We start from the raw sequence: 26,374 nt of genomic DNA, 5'->3' as shown, positions 1-26,374 counted from the left end.
CCTGTATATTTGACTCTTTGCGGGATACAAACAAAGCAGGGTACAAGCAATTTGAAAGCTGTTTGAGATAGTAAGTGACGGAACTTATTCATTTATAGTTAACATACTTGTTGAAAATATCAGTTGACACTAGTGGTTTTTCATATAGTGCTTATAAGAAGTACGTGCAAGATCCCGACTGCTATGATCAGAGATCTAAGAAGAAGAAGATCAAGTATGGCACGAAACTGAAACTCAGGCGTGAGTTCCTGGTAAGTACCAATACTACCACTACTCTACTACTACTTCTGCTCCTCTCCTAATACTACACCTACTACTCTACTCTACTCTAGTACTCCTACTACTACTACTACTTGTACTAGTACTACTACTCTACTCTACTCTACTCACTACTACTAGTTCTACTACTACTACTAATTGTTTATTATATATGCTCTAATGATTGTGTATTATACATCATGCAGTTTCGCTAAACAACCCTATGGCCTCAGTTCTATGTGGATTCTATGTTTGCGAGTACCTGAGGACGTGCAGCAGATACAGTAGCAGCTGGCAGTAGCTCAAGAAAGCACAAGGATGGTGGCGTAGGGAGAAGGTCGACCAAAACTTTAGACAAACAGTAGCAGACATATGTAAGTTTGTCACCGAGAGCGTGCATGAAGGGAATACGTTCTTCAACCAGGAAAGCGAGTTAGAGCGGGATCCGAAGTTCGATAGGATCAGAAACTGGAGCACCAAGTTACGAATCTCGGATTATATTGTGCTAGACCTCTTTTCCGCTAAAAAATGATATGTATGAATGACCTTAGTTGCTGATGTATGAAAGATTTGTGTTTGTGATGAAACAATGATGAAGACTTCACTAATGTAATAACTTAATGTCATTTCGTGGAACGAGAGTGAATGTAATATATGTTTGTCATATATTTTCTGCTTTATCTGTGTTTTCATTAGTGAAATTTTAAATTCAAATTTAAATTCTAATTTGAAAAAGCATTTTTTTAAATCTGGAAATAATTAACCGAGGCAAGGCGGGCAAGTAATAAAAACCACCTCGGTTAATATTATTATGCCCGCCTCGGTTAATCTATAACTCAATGACGGACCTAGGGCCCTGTGACCCTGGACATTCTTCTGAGCTTCGGTGTCGATACACATTTAGATATTCGCTGCTCACGCTTAACTACAAGCTTAAAATTAACTAAGCGTCTTAAGCTTCGTCCGAGTTTCGTTTGAACGCTGGGTCCCCTACTAATATAATATTGATTAAGATTAGCATATTTCGATTTTGATCCTTTCTATGGTTTCTTGGACTTAGTAGTATATAAATTATAACTAGCATTTACGTTGAAATATCGACGATATCGTAGTCTCAACTCTCACGTCACCCCCAACCATAATGCACAACGTACGTCGACACCTAGTCGCTTGCACATGAAGGCACGATGATCACACATGACACGCTCCTCTGTGCCTGCTGCGCCAATTCTCGTGGGTTTGTAACCATGACGAGCATCATGGTTGTTCATTAGAGATCGGTGTGTGGGTCTCCGGTGAGTCGGACACTCAAATCATGGAAGGGACACAGCTCCATTTATCTTGGTTTAGCTTCTGAGCCCTATGTCTAGTAGTATAGTGATCTTCGTGTTAGGATTGCTCAATCGGTGGATTATTACAATGGTGGAAATCGAGAGAGCTTGGTAGGTGACAAGATCCTAACATATGGGTATGTTATGTCTCGGGATCAATGCTTCCCGACCGAGAGACCCCTCGACAGATCCCTCCAGGATCGCCTGGGGGCTCAGGGGCTATACCCATCGGGTATACTCACGCGCACCCTCAGGCCAAGGAATCTGGCTGGGCCTGAGCATGCCATAGCCTGTGCTTAGGGCTCAGGGGCTTGCCTGAGCCTCAGGCTCCCGATTGACGAGGAGCTTGTACCCCATCTTTAGATCTCGCCTGGCCTTTGGCGCCTGCCAAGGCCTGGGCGCAAGAAGACATGCCCCGAGCCATCGAGGCTCAGTAGCTCCCTGGCGTTGCCCCATGGGCATGGCTCTACCAGTCGCTCCCCCGATAGGGTCACGCACGGGACGTGACACAAGAAGACAAACCCTTCCGTGGCCTCCAGGGGATTGGGGGCTCCTGGTCCCGCGTGTCAGCCCCTCAAGACGGCCTCCTTTGCCACCAAGAAGCCTCCAGAAGGCGCACCTAGGGGGTTGGTCCAAGCCAACACAGCCCGACACACAGAGTGTCAGAACAGAGCAGCCGGATGATGCCCAAGAATTCTTCTGCTTCACGACATTGCCTCAGTCCACAGAGCGCCGCTGCAAGACCCTCCTAGACTCTAGCGCATGTAGACCATAGACTCATCCCCCAAACTGCCATGTACCTGACCTACCTCATAATATAAGGGGAGGTCGGATCCAAGAGAGGGAGGAGGATGATCCCAGAGAGAGCATTCCATTCCTCACCGATCCGCTCCTACTCAGCACCGAGAGCAGAGCAACCCAAGAGGGGCACCGAGAGCTCCTCCACCGCACTTGTTGTACAAGTCGGTTTAGTTCCCGTCTATAGTCCATGCATGCACTGGGTGCATGTGTCCTCTGTTGCGGCATTGGTGGACATCGCCTTGTCACGAAGGGGGATCCGACAGTGTCGTAACCATGCCATCATGCTGTTGTCTAGCTCCATTCTAGTGGTTGACTGTCTAGGGCTGCCCATTATGGCGTGGCCACCCTCTATTGAACCTTCTCGAGGCTTCCTTGGCATGCAATGAGCCCCCGCCTGGAGGGGCTGATGAGTAGGCCCAGGATCCATCCGTCCCTAGAGCTGGTGAATTCCCTTCTCTTGTTGTGTCACGATGGTTGCGTGACCCAGCTGAGAGAGTTGCCAATAGGGCCTCACACCTGTTGAACGGGAAGAAGGAGGAGCATCTCCGTACCCGCCAGGCCCTGGGCGCCTGGCTACTTCCTGAGCCGAATCGTCAGATGGCTCGGAACACTGGTTGCCACCCAGTCATTGGCTCAGGCGAGCGCTGGGCGGAGGTCAGTCTTGGGCCACCAACGCTCGTTGGCCTGTGGACGTGACCAAGCCCCACAGCCTTGAGTGGTGGTAGTGGGGGCGCTCGGGCTCATCCTGTCTCCTTCCAGAGGGTACGTGCGAGCATACCTGATGGGTGTAGGCCTGAGCGATCCATGGGATCGGTCGGAGGATCTGACGGTCAACTTCGTCTCTCTAGGGGACTTAGCATGCCTCTATGTTAAAGAGAAGATAGATGGAGGATGCCTAGATGCAGAGTCCATCCTGCTAGTTACCACTTTACTAGCATGTTGCAACGCTACGGAACTCCACGATGTGCTGCCTACTGCAGCTCCTGCATATATAAGCCAGAGATGCTCGTGTTACTACTGCCAGCCATTTTTTTTTTGTATTTATATATAGCATTAACGGGAAAAGAACCTAGAGTCATGCACCTTTCTGATCTTAGCCTTTCAGTATCTGAAATTAGCTGGACCGTTGCTCAAGCTAACCGAGGCGTCAAAACAGTTTTCTCGCTGGAAACAGGTGAAACTGAAACGAATTATTCTGTGTCCCCATCTCGCATATATACATAGGTGGCAGATTATAGGAAACGATGGTGTGTATGAATCGAATGTAAGATGCAAGTAACCACTTCAAGATATAAGGAGAAGAGAAAGACAGAAACAGGCTACACAGAAACCGAGTTCACCTAGAATAATAGATCAAGCTAGAGACACCACGCAACAACAGCCCATGTGCCCCAGTCACAGTGTGCTTGGTTCGATGATTAACTTCATCGGCTATGGACTCGCTCAGCTTGCATGCAGCATCGGTCGCCCTTAGTATTCTGAGGGATGAGTCGATCCCGGAAATTGGCTTGGAGGAGTCATGAAACAGATCGAGTTGGTGACGGACGGACGGCACTGGCTTATGATTTCAAACCAAACGCCATTCATGAGGTTCCATCTGAGCATCTGATGATTCCGGACCAATCCATCCAAACAAAAGCTCTACAGTTAACCAATAACACCGTGCCATTACGCCACCGACTGCAGTTACAGGGCCGAAGACGAGAAGAAAACGGAAAGTCACCCCACCCCCGCGTCGCCTCCTCCGTGAGGCGACTCGGGGTGACAGAAACCATACCCCACCGCTAGCTGCTCCCCGGCCAGCGCTTGCAGCTTCAGCGGAGACCAGTCCGGGGCAGCGGCCAGCTCGCGCGCTGCCCTGCCCCCGCACTTGGCTGTGGCAGGTTAGTTGGCAGTGTCGGCCAGCTCATCTCCCGCGGCTCCGGTGGCTGGCTGGGCCGGGTGTTCGACCGCCTTGCGCGCGCACCTAGCGTCCATGTGGCCAGAGCCTGTGCCTGTCTAGGCCGTGTTCGGCTGGGCCTTGCGCATGCAGCCGGTGTCCGTGCGGCCGGGTGGACGAAACCTGCGCCTGCTCGGCTGGCTGCGGCCTGGCGGTGGCTATCTGCCCGCTGCGATGGTTGTGGCTGGCCGGGAGCGGCACCTGTGGGCTAGGGCGGCCTGGTGCTGTGCGGCTGCGGGGCTGGCAAGCTGTGGCCACCCATTGTTGACTACTGTCCTCTGCTTCATCCCGCGGCAGCGCTGGCATCGGCCGGTTCTAGGTTGCGGGAACCCAGGGCGGTTGCTAAGGATAAAATAGGATGCAAAATCTTATGTTCATCCAGAGATTAGTCATACACATAAGCCGATAAATTATAAATAGTATCATCACAAGTGTTTATTACATCACAAATAATAAGACATAGTCATCACATAAATGAAGTGGAAGTATAAAGAAAAATCTCTCTCGCGGAAGCTCCATATCATAGGGACGTCAACTGGTTGACCACAAGTCTAGTAATCCTCAGGAAAGTCGTCATTACCATATCCATCTGTTACCCATCCGGGATTTTTATTCAAATAATGAAAATAAACAAGCGTAAGTACGTGTCGTACTCAACAAGTGTAACATGAGGTTCATGAGGCTCAAAAGGATTGACACCGGTTTAACAGCATTCAACTTTTAGTTGTCACAATTTTAGCCTAAGAGTAGCAACAAGTTGTTTCAATCCCAAAATAAAACACATGATCAATGTAAACATGAATAATGAATAGCATAAACGAATAATTCTTAGTGATCATCTATTCCGTAAATGTTCTAAGGCCACTCGTGACCGTGAGCACGGCTGATATACCTGTTTTACACTCTGCAGAGGTTGTACACTTTCATTGTGAGTCATGATATCCATATGTCCGGATTTATAACTCCCAAAACACTTTCAAGGTGAGCAGGCAGGGTTCACTATGAAGCATTTCAAAGGTTCGTCTAACAAGTTAGGGCCATTAGATTCACTTGGCAAACAGATGTAGAGCCCCCCCTTTCCGATGGCACAATAACCCGAAGCCTATACTAAAGGGGCCAGTTGAAACGCAATCAACACATAGATCATGCACAATTAAAACCGATCTGGACATTTCCATGGCTAGGTTGGTTTGACCCGAGCCCAATTAGGCTGGTCACAAGCAGCAACTCGTAGGGACGCACGCGCATAAGATTTTCCTGTTAGATCTTGGGACAATGTTTAGTTGTGTTTTTTCTTCGGACCAACAATGCCTCTAGGCCTCTGCTGGGCTTTCCTTAGGGCCCAATCGCACGATCGAGAAGAATACTGAGGCAAATGCTAAAGAGAAGATAGATGGAGGATGCCTAGATGCGGAGTCCATCCTGCTAGTTACCACTTACTAGCATGTTGCAACGCTACGGAACTCCACGATGTGCTGCCTACTGCAGCTCCTGCATATATAAGCCAGAGATGCTCGTGTTACTTCTGCCAGCCATTTTTTTTTGTATTTATATATAGCATTAACGGGAAAAGAGCCTAGAGTCATGCACCTTTCTGATCTTAGCCTTTCAGTATCTGAAATTAGCTGGACCGTTGCTCAATCTAACCGAAGCGTCAAAAAAGTTTTCTCGCTAGAAACAGGTGAAACTGAAAGGAATTATTCTGTGTCCCCAATCACATATATACATAGGTGGCAGATAATAGGAAACGATGGTGTGTATGAATCGAATGTAAGATGTAAGTAACCACTTCAAGATATAAGGAGAGGAGAAAGACAGAAACAGGCTACACAGAAACAGAGTTCACCTAGAATAATAGATCAAGCTAGAGACACCACGCAACAACAGCCCAAGTGCCCCAGTCACAGTGTGCTTGGTTGGATGATTAACTTCATCGGGTATGGACTCGCACAGCTTGCATGCAGCATCGGTCGCCCTTAGTATTCTGAGGGATGAGTCGATCCCGGAAATTGGCTTGGAGGAGTCATGAAACAGATCGACTTGGTGACGGACGGACGGCACTGGCTTATGATTTCAAACCAAACGCCATTCATGAGGTTCCATCTGAGCATCTCATGATTCCGGACCGATCCATCCAAACAAAAGCTCTACAATTAACCAATAACACCGTGCCATCCCGCCACCGACTGCAGTTACAGGGCCGAAGACGAGAAGAAAACGGAAAGTCACCCCACCCCAGTGTCGCCTCCTCCGTGAGGCGACTCGGGGCGACCGAAACCATACCCCACCGCTGGCTGCTCCCTGGCCGCCACCGCTGCTCCCCGGCCAGTGCTTGCAGCATCAGCGGAGGCCAGTCCGGGGCGGCGGCCGGCTCGCGCGCTGCCCTGCCCCCGCGCTTGGCTGTGGCAGGTTAGGTGGCGGTGGCGGCCAGCTCATCTCCCGCGGCCCTGGTGGCTGGCTGGGCCGGGTGTTCGACCGCCTTGCGCGCGCACCTAGCATCTGTGTGGCCAAAGCCTGCGCCTGCTCGGCTGCGACGGTTGTGGCTGGCCGGGAGCGGCACCTGTGGGCTAGGGCGGCCTGGTGCTGTGCGGCTGTGGGGCTGGCAAGCTGTGCGCACCCATTGTTGCCTGCTATCCTCTGCTTCGTCCCGCGGCAGCGCTGGCATTGGCCGGTTCTAGGTTGCTGGAACCCTGGGCGGTTGCTCGGTGCTTGCTTCCAGGTAGTTGGTGCTAAGCGAAAGCCTTGCTATCTAGCTGACGATGATGATGTCCTTTGCGCGCTGTTTCCATCTTTGGAGGCATCTGTTGTTGCACCTTCCTTTCTTCATAGTGCAGATCTTCGGGGTGAAAACCTGGTCCCTGCTACACAGGCAGCGGAGGCGCTGCCTGCGTCGCAACCATCCTTGGACGCTCAAGATCCTTGGAGGTGTTGCCTCCTCAAGTGCTGTGTGTGGTTGTCGTTGCCGTGTCATCCAGTTGGCGGTGGAATTTCTTGGGTTGAGCCTGAACGTGCTTCATATCCTTCAACGCTTGAGTTTGCTTTACAGTGTGGTCGCTTCTCTGGTTGATGCTTTGCCACTTCCTTGTCGCATCTCCGACGGTACTTTTGCTGCCTTTGTTGTTGGCTATCGCTGTGCGGATCTTTGCCGCTACCATTGCGCATCTTTTTTAAGGTGGATACTTGGCCGCCGTGGTTCCTCTCTAGCGGATGCTTCGCCGCTACAAATGTGTCTCTTTTCCGACAGATACTTGGCCACTGTGGTTGCTCTATAGCGGATGCTTTGCCGCTACAATTGTGCATCTCTTTTCAGGCGGATACATGGCCACCGTGGTTCCTCTCTCTCGGATGCTTTGCCACTGTTGTCATATCGGCTTCCTTGGCGGATGCTTGGCCACCGAGTCGTTTGGTACTTTTCCTGGCGGATACTTTGCCACCACTGTTGTTGGAAGCTCGCCTCGTTGCCATCACGGTTTCACTGCACTGTAGGCTACCATTGTGTTGTGATTCTGTCATAGGCTTAGTCTATTATGGTCTCGAGGCTAAGGGTCCTCCATTTTCCCTTGCCGCTTGTGTGTACCTTTCGGACTGCACTGGTAATCCTTTGATTACTTGCGAGCGGTGTGCGACTTGTAATACTCTACTTTTGCTTAAAGAAAAAAGTGCTAGGACATCAGCTTGTTATCCTCGGGGTTTTTTAATTTACAATGCAGGCGATCACCAGATATATTTACACCGTTGGTTCACATAACCTACCGCCAATGTCAATCTGATTTGTACTAGCGTCATCCTTAAGAGAACCGACAGTGTAAATACATGATTTATACTAGTGCTAGACTTAAGAAAACCGCCAGTAATGATGCATTTACACCGGTAGTTTTCTTAACCTAGCGAGACTGCAAATAATTTTTAAAATTAATTTTTACATTTTTATAAATAATCTCGGATGGAAAAATGTTTTGTATGAAAGTTTTAGTACCTGCAAATATCTACAACTTTGTAGCTGACTATTTTTTCATTTGAAATCATTTGGGCTCAAAGATTGTGTTTTAAGATTAACGATTTTAAAATTCATATTTTATTAATTTTTAGAGGAAAAAGTTCAAATTGCATCCTCCAAGTTTGGTCTATGTCCTAAATGACCAGCTAAACTAACATAAGGTTCAGTTTATGCCCTCCAACTATTTCAGTTGGTGCAATTTACTCCTTAAAAGAATTTTTCTTTTTTGTTTCTTGTAGCACATGGTTTTAAGGACAAAACCAGATACACACCATATGTGAACCCAGGAAATCAAATCTCACATATAGCTACAAATAAAGGTAATATCAATAGACAATGCTTAATATATAACATACATAGTATAAAGCATATAACCTTAGCAGCAAACAGCAGAAAGATAACTCTGATCTTCAGGTGATGACACCAATTCCACAGGGACAACTGATTGGTTGATCACAAGCCTAATTCCTCCAAACTCTAGCAATCTGGTACCCATCCAGAATTTTTCCAAAGATTTAAAAAGTAAAGCAAGCGTAAGTACATGTCGTACTCAACAAATATAACTTGGTGATCATGAGGCTCAAAAGGCTAACACTGGTTTAACTATGATTAGCTTTTAATTATCACAATTTTAGCATAGGAGTAGCAACAAGTTTATCACAAGCCCATATAAACACATGATCAGGTAAACATGAATAATGAATAGCATAAACAACTAACCATTAATGAGCATCTTTATCATTAGTATCATCTGTGTTCATCATCTATTCCATAAGGATCCAAGGCCGCTCGTGACCGTGAGCACAACTGATATACGAGTTTTATACTCTACAGAGGTTGTACATTTTCACTGTGAGTCATGATTTACCCTTTCGTCCGAGGTGATCAGTCTCTTGACCCACTACCAAGGAAGGTCGGCAGGGTTCACTATGAAGCCTTTCAAAGGTTCGTCTAACAAGGTAGGGCCATTAGATTCGCTCGGCAAATAGATATAGGAACCCCCTGTCGAATGGCACAATTCCATCACGGCTATACACATAAGAGTAGAGGCTGTCCTATACCCGATTCGGCAAGTCATTCTTACGCCAATAATGGTAACCACTAACAAGCTAGAAAAGGTCCTCATACTGAGCTAAAGCCAGAGACATGTAGCCCTCACAGCTGTACTGTAAGTCCCAGATGTTCGCTTACAGATAAGTCCTTAGGGAGAGGAATCTAGAGCACCATAAAATAACCCGATGCTCTAGCCCCCTGATTTCATGTTGCTAAAAAACATCTTTTAGTGTTTATTGCATATACCATTAGTCAAGTTACAAGATCATGGCTTTAGTTGGGCACTAGCATCATACTTCCCAATGCAATAACCCATAGAAATCAAGGAATCCAGGATATCAAATAGCAAGGAAAGTTACTACGGTTGCCAAGGTAGACACATGCATATGATTAAAATGATATTAAGGTGAATAGGACAATAAGGATGATCCCATGCTATACTTGCCTTAAAATTCTAATGTTCTTCTAGTCCAAATCTTCGAAGATCTGCTTCTTAATTCACCACGTATAGCTCACCGACCGGACATGATCATAAAGCACCACACAAGCATCCATGCAATCATACACGAAGCAAACAATAGATCCAAATTAGAACAGTACACCAAACATAAAATCAAGATGAAAAGTTTATAAAATGAATCTACATCTCGCTATGAACACACAGACGCGAAAAGAACTCTAATCGGATCTAAAATGCAGAAGTTATGAATTAATCAAGATTTCATGTAGAAAATTAATAATTTAAATGTAGATATTAAACCATGAATTTTAAAAGTTTAAAACTTGATTAACAGGGATATAAACATGTAGATTACTTAATTACGAACCTAACGCAACTTGAACGGATCAAATAGGAGTTAAAACGGACAAGATATTGTCCACAGAGGGTAGTGGCAATTTTGTAAATAGATGGAACTTTGATTTTGGAATTTAAAATAAATAAAATCCAATTTCAAACCGGCCAAGGACTGCAGGTTCAATTCCATGAAAAGGCAGGGGTGAAAACAGAAGAAATAGGGACTTCTTTCTAAATATTTAGAACACAGTTGGACTGCTGGTTGATTACGCAAAACTGCAGGGGGCTAATCACAAAAGTGCGATGGTGGGTCGGGGGCGACCAGGTCAGCGGCGATGTGGCATAAACCGGTTGGGTGGAGGCTGGGAACCGGCTATGGACTGAGAGGAAACTATGCTAGTGGACCTAGTCTACTACTGTTGTGGTGGACTGGTTAAGGTGCGAAGGGGTATGTTCTAATTCTGATCATTCCACCCAGATCGGACGGCTACCGAGGGTTGGGAGGATTCCTCCGGGCGACACAGTGTCTCTGGCATGGTGGCTTCCATGGCTGGCGACGCAGAGCTCGTCGGTGAGAGCGAAAACGGTCCTAGAGACCACAGGAAGGCAAACCGGAAGAATGGGGGGAAAGGAGATGACGGCGAGCTTGTCTAGGTACCTTACCAAGGCGCGGAGCGGATGGAAGCGGCGCGCAACTTCGGCAGATTGAGCTCGGCGGCGGCGGCTAGGGCTAGCGTGGCTCGGCGTCTCAGCGAGGCAGCTTCGAAGCTTGGGATGGGAAGGCATGGCTGCGGGCACCCAGTATTTATGGCTAGGAGCAGCTTGGGGCGCAAGGCAAGAGAGGAGGCGTGGTCAGCGCGGAGTCGGCGGCGATGGAGCAGAGTCCGGGAGGAAGACGACGGAGGTAGGAGTTGGTGCTGACAAGTGGGCCCGGGGTGTCGGCGACTCAAGGCTGGAGAGAGGGGAAGCGCGGGCGCGACTTAGCCGAAAGGCGATCTAGGCCTACGGGATGGCGCTGCTGGGCCATGCGTAGAATGGAAAAGAAGACGCGGGCCATGGGATGAGGGAGCAAGCCGGCTGGGCCAGAAGCCGAGATAGGGGAGGGGAAGTAAAAGAAATTCCTTTTCAATTTCTTAAACCCAGTTTTCAAATCCAAATTTCATCCAAATTTAAATCCTTTTGAAGTTTTGATCAAACCCAATCATCACAAAATAAATATGCAGCAGCATGTATGCACAAACATGTTGCTACCTTATGATAAATTTTAAATTAATGATATTTTTATTTTCCTATGTTTTTGTGAGCACATAAATTCCAAATTAAATCATTTTAGCTCTATTTCAAAAAATTCAAATTTTAGGGTGTTACATTTCTTAGTATACATAGCGTTTTAGTTTTAAATTTTGTGATGTGTCGAGGACATCATAGTTTGTGTTAGAAAAATATATCATGAATTTTCCATCATTGTATTTTGTACGATATTGTATCTGTAATGTTGTTTATTTTAAAATTTCCTAAGCTATCAAAATAGTCGCACGACCAATACTCCGTCTCAAAGCTGCGGCCTTGGTGCCTTGACACGGGAGCCGTGACAACGTTCGTCACCACAATTTACAATAAATCAATAATACAGTAACCAAGATCATAGCAACGAAGTGAACGAAAGAGCTAGCTTCACCACTTGTAGAAATTCCACAATGCAAACTGGACCCCCGATGGAGCTCTTGAAGATGGGTAGGCATTCATGCATGCGGAGGCATACGAAAACAAAATTTAAGCCTCATTTAACATAACACACATATCATTTATGTTCCAAACATACTTGCAGGTACAAGTGCTAGAGTGAAAGGAAATATACTGAACAACAGGCATGATCGTCGAGCAACATTATTAGAGGTTTAAAGCACGCAAAGGTCTATCAAGAGCACATAGATATTGTTGGAAGAAGATGACCGTGTAGTAGACTGACACCAGCTCCACGCATGCGGCATATATATGGGGCAGCAGACAGGAATACCAAAAATGCACCCAACATCATGAGATCCACCAACTTAATTCTCAAACTCCTAGGTAGACTGACACCAGCTCCACGCATGCAGCATATATATGGGGCAGCAGACAGGACTACCCAAAATGCTCCCAACGTCACGAGATCCACCAACTTAATCCGCAAACTCCTCCCACCGAGGATCAAGAGGCAAAAGGCTGAATCTCCGAAGACTGCAATAAAAATCGTCAAGGAAAAATAATTTTGATTAGCATAATTAGTCTAGCATTGATGATTGATGAAGGTCAATGGCAATGATATGGAACTCAGCTAAAACAATTAACAATAGACAACCTACGGTACTCGGAAGTGTCTGTGTACCGTTGATCTAAATGTTAATTATTACATATTACCTCTTACCTCTTAATTAGAAGAAGTAATAGAAGAAACACAGAATAAATAGAAAAAACCTCTTCTTATTAGTTAATCTAATATACATGCATGCATGATCTTACTTTGGTATTTGATGCAATAATGTGACATGTGGATGAGATATAAATTATCTTGTTTTACTAACATGTTCTTTTCTTGTAAGTTGACAAATAAAGATCATGTGTGACAAATAAAGACTAACATTATCTGTAATGATCGTTTCAACATGACTAGATCCATTTTGAACAGCAACATCATGTTGATCGTGTACGTGATTTATTTGTCAGTAGCCATAGCAGATCACTTTTAACACCAACATCATGTTAAAAATTAATGTTCTTGCGTACTCAGACATAGTCCGTACGTGAGAATAGTAACAAGTATATACTTAACTGTATCTATTTTCCTTAGAAAAGTGATAATTACTTCATATGTACAAGTAGCCCAGTCAGACGAAGATTTCAGGGATTTGTTTTTTTTCTTCTTCTTCTTTTTCTCTGATTATTTAATTTATTTAATGGTCCTACTAATTCTAAAAATCAAGGGCTATGATTTCTTTGGGATCTTGCTATGTCTTGGGTGGTTTTTGGAGCACCACAGCCCTTGATTTTCTACACATATTGTTACTATATATAATACTAATATAGTAATGGAGAAGTACGTGTTAGTGGAATTGGGAATGGAATGTGGTTATTAAAACAAGTTGGGCAGCTGGTACGTACCTCTTCACCATCGCTGTGTATTGGTCGTGCCATCATATCTTCGACATTAATTTTACCCACCATGATTCTGAGTGTGGAACTATTGGGATGGAGTTGTGCTAGGCGTCTGAGCTCATCGTCTGCCTTGTTCACGTCATGAGGGAAGGCACCCTTACAGTCGAGATATGCCCAGACATTGCGTAGCGAAGGGAGGCACTCCAAGTCCAAGCTGAGATTATTGTCACAGGTACCGTGTCCATCCTCGTAGAAAGCCCTGACTAGGACAGTGAACACAAGCTCCTGGAGGTTTGGCATCACAGCAACAGGGGCCGGTGCTACTCTGCTGCTGCAACCCCCATCCTCTGCTTTGGAATTGGAATCAAATACCATAGCAGCATCCTGTCCTCCCCTCCAGATGCTCAACGAAGCACTAGTCGAGTCACCGTTGGTCGCCAACTGGACCATCCATCCAAACAATATGAGGCTTCTCAACTTGTGGAAGAAGACATCTTGGGAAGCAATATTAATTACCATAGACTGCTCATGAGAAGCCATCTTATAAGGCGGTAAAATGGAGAGGTAACGGAGATCTGGCAGCCCACCCAAGGTTCTCAGACCTGCCTCGTCCATATGATACACACGCAACTCCAAGTAGCAAAGGTTGGGGAGAAGCGTGGGATCTATGAATGATGGCACACAAGGGAACCAGATACAATGTATACGGAGATGCCTGAGATGTTCCGGAAGCACGGCTTTGTCCCACTCCATTGAGGCAGGGCTAGTTTCACGAATCAGATTATAATCCACATCCAGATGCTGGAGCTCCTGCAGATTGCCTAGTGACTTCAAAAGTTCTGCCTGCATGCTCTCATCCAGCCTGCCCATACCAAACACACAGAGCACCCTCAGTTGGCTCTGGTTGCCCAGCTCCTTCAAAAATTGCCTCTGGGACTCAAAAGACAGCATGCGAACATTTATCTGCAGCTCCTCCAGTGATGTAACCTTCTGGAGGAACCCATTGGGCAACCTCGTCCGACGGCCACATCGTAGGCAGACCAAGCGCGTTAGCAGGCTAACGCTCCATGGCAGCTGATGTAGTTTGGTGTGCTGCATGTCCAGTGTCTGTAGAAGCTTTAGAGCCCCAATCGCCTCCGGGAGCTCTTGGACCTTTGTACCTCGTAGCCCTAGGTACCTCAAATGAACTAGGTTTCCAAGATGCTCAAGCCCATGCCTGTCATACTCAAAATTATCAGATGATGTGCACCTCTCTAAAGCTAGCACGCGTAAGAGTTTAAAGCTCGGAGATAAGACCCAACCACGGATATCACACCCATGGGCAACCAATGACCTCAGTTGTGCCGTGTCCCTATGACTGTCAGGATGAGATTGACCCAACAGTAGTATCCTATTATGGTGAGCTAACCGGCGCACCTTGTGTCGCGATGATGTTCCTCCATCCTCATTTGAGATAGTCATGAAGTTTTCTTCGCCTACCAGACCACGAATAAGATCAAGAACCATGTCGTGAACACGACAGCCATGTATGTTGCCGTCCTCTTCTGACTCCATCCCTTGGATCATGCTCCTGTTTATGAGCTGATGGAAGTATTCCTCTCCCCACTGAAACAAGCTTGTTCCTGTTTTCTTCTCTATAAAACCTTCTGCTACCCACTTCCATATCAAAGATTTTTCTCAATCACACAGTCTTCAGGATACACACTTAGGTACAATAAGCAGGTCTTCAGATGAGAAGGCAGATCATAGTAGCTAAGGGACAATATCCACTCAGTATCATCTACCTGCCTGTTGTCTCTGCCACCATAGAAACCAGGAGAGTTGCACACCTCAAACCAATCGTTTCTTGATTTGCCCACCAACAAGCTAGCCATTGTGATGATAGCTAATGGCACACCACCACATTTGTGTAGAATCTTTTAGATGCCTCTTCAGGATGATGAGCAGGACAGTTGTCTTCACCACCAAATAGCCTCATATAAAATAGCTTCTTTGAGTTATCATGTGAAAGAGGACCAAGCTGGTAAACTTCATCGCCACAGGCTACTTCTAGATTTCGAGTAGTTTTGACTACTCTACTTCCGTTATTGTTCTGATGCAAAGCTGATCCTAATGCTTGCCAAGAATTTATGTCCCATACGTCGTCAATAACGATGAAGAACCTACCAATGCAACAAGACAGTACAAATTAATAGCCAGAGTTAGTAAGTAAGCCTTCGAGCATCTATCGTCTATAAAGGAGAAGAAGAGCGGCACTACATCTGTACTATACTAGTATTGAATATGGGTGATGTCTAATTTTAGTTTAGTCTTTGAAAATTACATACTAGTGGTACTTTATAGATTTTTAGATAAAGGATGAAAATCCGGATTCATCTACTCAAGGTAGAATCGGTCAGTGGTACTTTATAACTCTGTACTTCCAAGATTTACAATGTCCCCGTTGAAACTTCTTCAAATTTGTATTATCAAATATAAATTGCCTAGCAAGAAAAGGAGTATTGTGCCACAACTGCAGCTTTGATTCATCATAATGAAAAAAACAAACATCTTAGATTTGTTTATCAAATATAAATCCCCTAGCAAGAAAAAGTATTGTACCACAACTGCATCTTCGATACATAATGAGAAAGAAACATCTTCAAATTAAATGTTAAACGTATGTATCCTCCCAAATAGTATGCACATAGCACAAGCAGTGTAGCATATATATATAATCATAAATTGAAACAGAGAAACAATAGGTAATCAGGTGACTACTGATTAATGCGCGCATGCATACCTCTTGTTTACAAGGAATTTTCGGAGTTCACCAATGAGCAGTTGTAGGTCCTTTACATCACGAATGGCCTTGTACTTTTTTTCGTCGAGAAGGAAGAAGATGCTGGTGAAGACTTGCACCAGGTCAGGATTGCGGCCAACCGAAACAAAGGCTCGACAGTCATATCCCGTACTCAGCTCGTCGTAAACCGCCTTGGCAAGAGTGGTCTTGCCCAGACCACCAGCTCCGACCACAGAAACTATCTTGGTCCGGTTGCTGCTGCTGGAGGCGCCAGCATCTCCATGGCCGTGGGTCGATGACTGAAGCATGGCTATGAGCTCCGCCCTCGTCCTCTCGATGCCGATAATCTGTACTGCCTCTTTGTGCATCTCCACAAGGCGAGGATCCAGTTTGGTGGCCGGCGCAGGCACTGCAACGGGTATAAAGTTCCTATGGCGGCGGTCCGACACCTCCTGGAGTCGCTTCTTCATGTCCTCGATCGCGCCGGCAATGTCGTGGCGCGCCTTGCTCTTCTTCAACAGCTTGGCCGTCATCTTCTTGAGACGTTGAAGCAGGGCATTCTTGTTCTCAGGTGGGGCGGCCCCCTCCACGACATCGACGAGGAAGGCATCGAGGATGTCCTCCATGTCGTAGGACGCCTCTCTGACCTCGCGAGTCCAGAGCCGGACTTGTGGATCCTGCTGCTCCGGCGGCGTCGCGCCCACCTTGCAGAGAGCCGTGTGCGCACTCTCGAGCTCATTTTTCAGATACTCGATTTGCTCCGGCAGGCCCTTCTGCAGCTTGTACTCCCCGTGCAGGAGCTCGCCGAGCTTGGTGACGATGCTGCCCACTGCCCCGGCCACAAGATCCATGTCGACGGCAGGATGGAAGATTGGTGACGTTGAAGACCAAGAGAGATTCCGCACATACGGACGCTAGGGGAAGAAGCTCGGTGGCGGCGGAGGATTTCGGAGCTCGGAAGTGGAGGTTATTGGAGCTCGCGTGAGGAGCAGCCCGGCAGTGGAGGATCTATGAGCTCACGCGGGGAGGAGCCCGGCAGCGGAGCACGAAGCGCGGAGTCAGCGAAGCGTGGGGAGGAGTCCAGCCTCCAGCGGCCGCGTGCGGGGAAGGAGCTCCGCGGCGGCGGCGGATCTCGGACGCAGCGACGCGCGGGAAGAGGAGCCCGGCGACAGTGGACGATCTCGGTGGCGGCGGCGCCCGGGAGAAGAAGCCCAGCGGCGGCGCCAGTGCCTCTCAAGCGAGCGGAGGGGCGAGCGTTAGCGAGAGGAGTATCTTTGTGTCTTCTAATTGGCGTCTTTGTGTCTATAATACTTACTGTTGAGAGCATCTTTGTGTCTGCTAATTGGCATCTTTAATGAACTAGGCATATGTGTAATAATACTCAACTTCAATTTGGCACTATTAAATTGTAAAGCGTCTTCGTTTTAAATCTACGTATTTTTTTTAAAAGAATTAAATGTACGTATTACTATCTTGCAAAGTTTTTCGTAGAGCCTTAGAAATCAGGGCAGGGCTTGCTTGTCTCTCGCTGATAACGCATTCACTAGCAGCTGGCACTGCAACGTTTCTGATGTGATGGATATGATCATGTGCGCGCATCGATCGGCGCAAGTGGCTTTGCCTTTAAGTGTGGATCTTTGTCAGGCACGCAACGGCAGGCATACAATACAACCAACGTTAACGTGCTTCACTGGGTAGTCGTCATCGTTTCAAGTGTACAATGCTTTAATAGATAGGCATATTTCAGGGTTTGAGGCACGGAGTATAATAAAATGAGAAAGAAACGATGACCTGTTGCGGCTGCTCTAGTAGTGATAGGAAATATATTAGCTGTTGTTTTCAAGGAATTTTCAGAGTTCGACAATGAGCAGTTGTAGGTTTTTATTTCACGAATGGCCTGGAGCTTATTTTGGTCGAGACCGAAGAAGATGCTGGTGAAGACTCTTGCACCAGGTCAGGATTGCGGTCAACCGAAACAAAGGCTCGACAATCATATCCCGGACTCAGGTCCTCGTAAACCGCCTTCGCAAGAGTGGTCTTGCCCAGACCACCAGCTCCGACCACAGAAACTATCATCATCTTGTTGCTGTTGCTGGACACGCCAGCGTCACCATGGACGCGAGGACTAAACCATGGCTATGAGCTCCGCCCTCGTCCTCTCGATGCACATAATCTGCGCTGCCTCTTTGTGCATGTCCACAAGACGAGGATCCAGTGTGGTGGCCGGCGGAGGCACTGCAACGGGTATGGAGTACCTGTCGCGGCGGTCCGACGCCTCCTGGAGTCGTTGTTTCATGTCCTCGATCGCGCCAGCAATGCTGTGGCGCGCCTTGCTCTTTTTGAACAACTTGGCCATCTTCCTCTGGAGACGTTTGCGCAAGCCATCCTTACTCTCAGTCTCAGCAGGGGCGGCCCCCTCCACGACATCGACGAGGAAGGTGTCGAGGATGTTCTCCATGTCGTAGGACTTGTGGATCCAGCTGCTCTGGTGGTGTTTGTCTCACCGTGAGGAGAGCCGTTTGTGCGCATTCGAGCTCATTTTTCAGAGACTCAATTTGCTTGGGCAGGCCCTTCTTCTGCAGCTTATACTCCTCCTGGAGCAGCGCGCCGAGCTTGCCGATGATGCTGCCCACTGCCCCGGCCACAAGATCCATGCCGACGCCAGGATGGAAGATTACTGGTGACGTTGGACACCAACAGAGATTCGGCACTTGTGGAAGCTAGGGGATGAAGAGAGTAACGTGAGCAATTATTCGTGCAGTGCAGAGGATTGGAGAACGTCGCGATATATATGTCATCTTGCTTGCTAGGAGAGGAAGAAAGCAAGCCTGTCTTTAAAGCGGTCCAATAGCAATTATTGGTTGGAGAACTAGTGTAATTGGAAGAAAACAGAAGAGGGGTCCATGTGTTGCATGTATTTCACAGCATTTCGCTCAGCTCGGAGTTCACACCGTAAGACGACTAGGTGCTATGCACAGCAAGTAATACGCTACTTCTGCAAATGATGTTTTTTTTCTGACAGAACAGAAAAGATTATACAATCAATTGTTACACATTTAGGATCAACTAGCAGTAGATCTAGTGAGTGGTTTTCTTCTATTCTGGTTAAAAGCCCTAGAACATGAACAAAAACGAGAGAGAGAGACAGAGAGAGAGGATCAGAGTGGAGAGGTGTTACAGACCATCAGCGGGCTTGGTGTTGGAGCTCGAGGTCGCTATGACGAAGGTTTGGCGGCGCGAGTCGGTGAAGGGGTGACGTGGGAGCGACGGTCGTAGGAGAGGCGTGGACGTCCGCGGCGTGACTCTCGTGGCGGCGGCATCCCTACGACGTGGTGGCGGAGCTTCCCGCCGCTTCAGCGCTGCCCTCTAAGATCGGATTAGGGTTAGGTAGGTGGGTTTGTAGCGGCTGCGGTGGACCTCGTACCGAGTGCCCCGGCTTCCACCTTCCTCTTTATAACGCTGCGCAACGGGGGCCCACCAAACAAGATTGGATTGGGTGCCCCCGATCAGGGCGCTGATCAAAGGCTCAAATTGACCGTTGGGTTAACTTGGTAGAGATCAACCTAACATTCTCCTCTTTGGTCTCACCTTATGACTTAAACTTAAAATACTTATCTCTTTTTCCCATTCCATCACAGATTAGCGCATAGAGCGTGCCTCGTCACAACAGTTAGTACCATTAGATTAATAGCTACAACACAACTCTCTGTTTTGAAACAGATTCTCATTTAGGCCCTTATTGTCCTGCAATCATAGGCTTTCCCGTAAACCTATGCCGGCTAAGTGTTCTCTGAACACATTGGGTGGTAAGCCTTTTGTAAGTGGATCCGCAAGCATCTTCTTTGTGCTTGCATGCTCAAGACTAATAGCATGATCCCGGACTTTGTCTTTCACAACATAGAACTTTATGTCAATGTGTTTGGAAGCATTACTTGACCTATTGTTGCGAGCATAAGTTACTGCTGGTTCATTATTCTCGCAGTATAACTTGAGTGGTCTATGGATGTCGTCAACCACTTTTAACCCGGGCATAACTTTCTTTAGCCAGTTCACCTGCCCCGTGGCCTCATAACAAGCTACCAACTCGGCATACATCGCGGACGATGCAGTGACAGTTTGCTTGGAGCTTTTACACGATATAGCTCCCCCTACGAGAGTGAATACATACCCTGATGTGGATTTTCTATCATCTACTTCTCCCGCAAAATCTGAATCCGAATACCCCACTAAATATAGGGAATCAGATCTTATGTACGTTAGTATGAGGCCTTTTGTGCCTTGCACATAACGCAAAGCTTTCTTCACCATTCTCCAGTGTTCTATTCCTCGATTACTCTGATATCTGCCAAGTATCCTAGTAACAAAAACTAAGTCAGGGCGTGTGCATACTTGAGCATACTGCAAGCTTCCGACAGCCGAAGCATATGGAACCGCTTTTATTCGATCGATTTCATATTGGTTCCTAGGATATTGAAATTCCCCAAAACTTTCGTCGTTGACTATAGGAGCAGGTGAAGGCTTACGCCCATGCATACTGTATTTCTTTAGAACCTTTTCTAAGTGTGCTTTTTGCGATAATCCTAAAACCCCTTTTCTTCTATCTCAGTGAATCTCTATTCCTAAAACGAATGAAGCTTCACCGAGATCTTTCATGTCAAAATTTGAAGACAAGAACTTCTTCATCTCCAGTAGTAGATTAACATCACTACTAGCGAGTAAGATGTCATCCATATACAGGATTAGGAAAATGAATTTCTCATTCTTGAACTTTATATAAACGCAATTGTCCTCCACATTCTCTTTAAACCCAAACTTACTTATTGGTCCATCAAACTTTAAATACCACTATATAGAGGCTTCTTTTACTCCTAAATCGATTTCTTAAAATGGCATCCCATACGTTCTTTTCCTTTCATGACAAAACCTTTTGGTTGTGCCATGTAGACATTCTCATCTAAATCCCCGTTAAGGAAGGCCGTTTTTACATCCATCTGATGTAATTCTAAATCGTAATATGCCACTAACGCCATTATAATTCTAAAAGAATCCTTACATGAAACTGGAGAAAATGTCTCATTGTAATCTATTTCTTCTCTTTGCGTGAAGCCTTTTGCCACAAGGCGCGCTTTAAATCTTTCCACATTCCCTTTAGAATCATATTTAGTTTTGTAGACCCATTTACATCCTACTGTCTTGGCTCCTTTAGGAATTCTTTCTAAATCCCAAACACCATTGGTGCTCATTGATCTCATTTCATCTTGCATGGCTTCAAGCCACTTTGATGAGTGAGCGCTTCTCATAGCTTCTTCAAATGAGGTGGGATCACCCTCCATTTGAAATTCTTCTTCACATTCATAGACTTCGTAGTCATCTGGAATGACTAATTTTCTGGCTCTTTGAGACCTTCTAGGGGCCTCATTAGTTGGCACTTGTTCCATATGGGGCTATTGTTCTTCTTCTTCATGTGCGGCAACAGGCTCTCTAGGATCCCGAAGGACAGGTTCCTCATGTTCATTTATTGTTGCCATAGGAGAAATAACAACAGGTGCTGCCACTGCAGTGTCCTGCACTGTTGGTGCAGCAGCAACAGGTAGTGAGAAATATGGCTCCTGAACCATCGGAGTGGGCACGTATATCCGCTTCTCCTCAAAGTTAATTTCTCGCGCTACCATGCTCCCCTGACCATATCATCCTCCAAAAACACAGTGTGTCTTGTTTCTACAAATTTCGTATGTCTATCAGGATAGTAGAAACAATAACCTTTTGACTTATCTAGATAGCCAATGAAAAGGCAACTGACTGTCTTGGAGTCTAGCTTCCCTATGTTTGGGTTGAAAACTTTAGCCTCAGCTGGACAACCCCACACACGCAAATGGTTAAGTGAGGGTTCCCTTCCTGTCCACAACTCATATGGTGTTTTGGGCACCAACTTGCTTGGTACTCGATTGGGAATATGAATGGAGGTTTTTAACGCCTCCATCCACAAACTTATCAGTAAAGTAAAGTAACTTATCATACTTCTCACCATATCAATTAAGGTACTGTTGCGTCTTTTCAGCTACTCTATTCTGCTAAGGCTCGCCCGGTGTAGAGTACTGGGCAACTATGCCATTTTCCTATAAGAACTTTGCAAAAGGCCCGAAAACTTGGCCTTATGGAGTATGTCGACCGTAGTACTCCTCCCCACGGTTGGATCTTACTATCTTAATCTTTAAATTGTGCTGATTTTCTACTTCAGCCTTAAATATCTTAAATTTATCCAATACTTCTGATCTTTCCTTAGTTGGATAAATATAGCCATAACGAGAATAATTATCTGTGAATGTTATAAATGAATCATAATCATCCACACTTTTCATAGGAAAAGGACCACAGATATCTGTGTGAATTATTTTCAAAATTCATGCGCCACGTTTGGCATCTTTCTTTATTTTCTTAACATATTTTCCTTTAATGCAATCAGTACATTGTTCCAAGTCCAAAAATTCTAATGGCAGAAGAATTGATTTTTTAGTCAATCATTCTATTCTCTTTCTCGAAATATGGCATAAACGACAGTGCCATAATTTCGATGATACATCATGAATTATCTTCCGCTTATTTCTTACATTCATAGACGAGGAGGCATTCTCATTCATAGTGCTCACAACATTCACATTCTCACAAAGTGATAACAAATAAAGCACGTCTTGTCGGAAGGCAAGACCAACACACTTATGATTAAACATTATCTTACATTTGCCAATACCAAAATGGCAATCATATCCATTATCGTCTAAACGTGAGGCACTTATTAAGTTTCTACGCAAAGAGGGTATATAAAGGATGTTTGTAAGCTTAAGTGCAAAGCCATCATTTAATTCTAATGTGAGTTCTCCAATGGCTTCTACTTCAGCTTTGACTCTATTTGCCACCTTAATGTATCTTTCTCCTCTTTGTAGGGTCCTTCTAGTATGGAATCCCTGTAATGAATTTGCAACATCAATAGTTACACTTGAATCAATCCACCAAGTAGATTTTGCATAACTTAAATACAAGAACTCATCTACGAATGTAATAATGTCCTCACCTTTTCTCATCAGGTGCTTTAGGACATCTGGACAATCGTTCTGATAGTGTACAGTCTTCTTGCACCATTTGTAGTTATCCTTGTCTACTTGAACATAGTTGGATTTCTGATGGTGATCTTTCTGTGGGGCCTTTCCTTGTGACTTAGAGGAGCTGTTGTCCCACTGAGGTTTTTCTTGTGGTTTGTCTTTATTGTTGTTAAAGTTCTTCCTTTTGTTGTCCTTCACATGGTTAACGGAGTCACCATGTGAGCTCTTAAGCCTCTCCTCTTCTTGCACACACATGGCAATGAGCTTCTCAATGTCCCACTTATCTGGCTGTAAGTTGTAATTGACAACAAAGGTCTCATATTCTTTTGGCAAAGATGCAAAAACTAAATGAATTAGGAACTCATCCTTTAGCCCCAAGTCCATTGGCTTGAGCCTGGATGCCGTGTTGCTCATTTTCAATATGTGCTCTCTTATGCCTCTACCAGAGTATTTCTCATTGACTAACTTCTTAATCAGAGTGCTTGCATAAGCCTTTGAAGAGCCAATAAACTAACTCTCCACCTTCTTGAGATACTCAGTGATGGTGGCACATTCTGAGATTGAACCCCTTATTGGATCCTCAATCGAACCCTTCATCACTATCAAACATTTGTGGTTTGAATTATCCCACTTCACACGATCAAGGTCGTACTTCATTCTTACTTCTGCATGGTCACGCTGTCAAGTAGCGAAAGCTGCATCAGTCTCATTTGCTTTCCTCACCGGGTCCACTAGTTCAATGGGACAAGAAGAGGTGAGTGCTAGATCATTATCGGATAGCGCAAGTGCTATCTCAAGCTTCTCCCGCCATGTATTATAGTTGTTCCCATTGAGAGGCGGAATGGACGGGATAAACATCATTGGGTTGTATCCTGAAAACAACATTAGAGATTATGAGAAACATTTGACATAATAATTGCATGCCTTAATTCAACGTTGGTCAAAATTAAAACATACAACATTCTTATACATTAACTCTACATCACCATTGGGCAGAAATGGAACTAATGTATAAAATCTCATGAATAAAAAATTATAATATTGCTATTATCAACATTGGTTAGAAAAATAATAATATCATAATTTACTGAATATTATAACTACTCTTCAAAATTAAATTCTCGTGTTGGTTCGAATTTAATTAGAAGATAATAAACATCAACTTTGCAGCAAAAACGTGAAAAATTCTTGAAAAAATAAGTACTCTTGATCAGAAGCATCTCACGTACTCATCTACTATCAAGACGAATTATCCCGTGGGTTCAAATTCGAGCAGAGATTGAAAACTAGACAAAATCATCAAAAAAGGCTTCTGAAAAGAGTAAAACAAATTCCTATAGTTACTATTCATTCAGGCCGAAAGCCATCGCGCGCTGCGCATATACGTGGCCCAGCGGCGAAAACCGGCCTGGTCAGTCACGCACGCCGTGCTTCCCCCGCGCCCAGGCTGCAACCTAGGCCTAGGCCGAGAATTCCGTCGCCCGCATGGGCTGAAAGCTGGCCCGAGTGCCCTAGCCGTTGGCTTCCGGTGCTTGCGGCGATCAAAACCAGGCTGCCTGCCTCTTCCCTGAAAACCCTAAACCATTTTCTCCTGTCTCCCCCGCTTTGCTCATGTATAGCAGCATTAGCCGCCGGCGAACCGCACGACGACGGCACGAGCATGCGACGGAAGAGATGGTGGCACCACTATAGCACCCCTCGCCGGCGCACGTGTGCAGCCGGAGCCGCGCGCAGCGCCGTCGAGTGGCACTGTGGTGGTGCCCTTTTGCCCGAGGTGGAGACCGCACGGTGGCAAGCCCTCGCTGCCCCCTTTTGGCAGCTCGGGTTGACTTCCCTTGCAGCATCCAAGCGACGTCCGGCGGTGGCGACGGGGCGGGCGGAGCCCATGTAGGAACCCCCTTGCTTTTCTTCTCCTTCTTCTCGGGTTAGGGTTAGGGTAGACCCGAATTCAATTCATTCATCTTCTTCTAAATTGTTTTCAATTTCTTCCCCAAAATCTAGATCTACACGCTAGGGTAAGCGACTGATACCAATGTTACACCTTTAGGATCAACTAGCAGTAGATGTAGTGAGTGGTTTTCTCCTATTCGGGATAAAAGCCCTAGAACATGAACAAAAACGAGAGAGAGAGAGGATGAGAGAGGGGAGGTGTTACCGACCATCAGCGGGCTTGGCGCTGGAGCTCAAGGTCGCCATGACTAAGGTGAGGCGGTGCGAGTCGGTGAAGGGGTGACACGGGGAGCGACGGTCGTAGGAGAGGCGTGGACGTCCGTGTCGTGACTCTCGTGGCGGCGGCATCCCTTGCGACGTGGTGGCGGAGCTTCCCGTCGCTTCAGCGCTGCCCTCTAAGATCAGATTAGGGTTAGGAATGTAGGGGGGTTTGTGGCCGCTGCGGTGAACCTCGTACCCAGTGGCCCAGCCCCCACCTTTCTCTTTATAGCGCTACGCGGCGGGGGGCCACTAACCATGATTGGGTTGGGCGCCCCCGATCAGGACGTGGATCAAAGGCGCAAATTGATCGTTGGGCCAACTTGGTGGAGATCAACCTAACATCAATACCATAGATCTCTTCGACCCCACACAACTAGTAATGGTTTAAATTCCTATGGTGAATGTATAACATTTGAAATCCCAGCACATAGAATGGGGGAAATCAAATAAATTAATGAACATTTTGTTGGCAACGACATCATCGTTCTTGAAGCCTGGATAACCAAGGAGGTCAAAGTAGCACTTGGACAAAGCAGCTCCCGCCGAAGATGTTGGGTGAGACAATCCATCGGGACTACGTAAATTATCTATCTTAGAAGCAAGTGGGTAATTAGATGCAAATTTAGGGTTTACTTTAATTCATGTTTTTTAATATCATGGTTGGGTAATTTATATATAGATTAATTGGTTACTTATGTTGATTTACAAAATCACAATGGTGGACAATTATTTACAAAATAGAATAGATTTTATGGCTATTATTACCATAGGTGATTAGAGTATACAGAATTGATGAATAACATGTTTCTAATTTTTTCGGAAATCTCAAGATTCATCTATTTTTCTAGCGGGCCTCACGAGGATTAATATGGAGGGTCCATTACGGACCACTAATTAGAATTTCTAAGATTTATATTCTTCGTAGAGTGATATGTATTTAGTTGAAAGATAAACTTAAGTTAATATAAGTTCTT

At 45.8% G+C, this 26,374-nt stretch overlaps 2 protein-coding genes across 3 annotated transcripts; both read right to left on the bottom strand.

Moving 5' to 3' along the window:
- Window positions 1-11,969: 11,969 nt before the first annotated feature.
- On the bottom strand, window positions 11,970-17,348 carry LOC136485670 (disease resistance protein RGA5-like). Of its 2 annotated transcripts, XM_066482518.1 has the most exons (3): window positions 16,093-17,348; window positions 13,317-15,472; window positions 11,970-12,395 (listed from the first exon to the last, which is right to left on the bottom strand). In XM_066482518.1, the coding sequence occupies exons 1-2, from the start codon at window positions 16,941-16,943 to the stop codon at window positions 15,196-15,198; spliced, it is 1,128 nt and encodes a 375-aa protein (XP_066338615.1). In that variant the 5' UTR covers window positions 16,944-17,348; the 3' UTR covers window positions 11,970-12,395; window positions 13,317-15,195. The 2 variants fall into 2 exon arrangements, with proteins under 2 accessions (XP_066338615.1, XP_066338614.1); XM_066482517.1 differs by lacking the exon at window positions 16,093-17,348 and having other exon boundaries at window positions 13,317-15,199.
- Window positions 17,349-18,217: 869 nt separating this feature from the next.
- Window positions 18,218-18,550, bottom strand: LOC136489590 (uncharacterized). Its single transcript, XM_066486175.1, has one exon. It carries the CDS (start codon window positions 18,548-18,550, stop codon window positions 18,218-18,220), a length of 333 nt encoding a protein of 110 aa, XP_066342272.1.
- Between the last annotated feature and the right edge of the window lie 7,824 nt (window positions 18,551-26,374).

The sequence above is a fragment of the Miscanthus floridulus genome, chromosome 10 (assembly GCF_019320115.1).
Source record: "Miscanthus floridulus cultivar M001 chromosome 10, ASM1932011v1, whole genome shotgun sequence".
In the NCBI taxonomy this organism is placed as follows: domain Eukaryota; kingdom Viridiplantae; phylum Streptophyta; class Magnoliopsida; order Poales; family Poaceae; genus Miscanthus; species Miscanthus floridulus.
Note: the sequence above shows the minus strand (reverse complement) of the source record. Positions and strands in the feature narration are given on the sequence as shown.

What these genes read in the sequence shown, in the direction of transcription:
- LOC136485670 (XM_066482517.1), bottom strand. Translation starts at nt 14,876, where the DNA reads ATGATCCAAGGGATGGAGTCAGAAGAGGACGGCAACATACATGGCTGT. An exon ending in TACACAGCGATGGTGAAGAG is followed by an intron (nt 12,396 to 13,316) that starts GTACGTACCAGC and finishes TTTTTATTGCAG; the next exon opens with TCTTCGGAGATTCAGCCTTT.
- LOC136489590 (XM_066486175.1), bottom strand. Translation starts at nt 18,550, where the DNA reads ATGGAGAACATCCTCGACACCTTCCTCGTCGATGTCGTGGAGGGGGCC.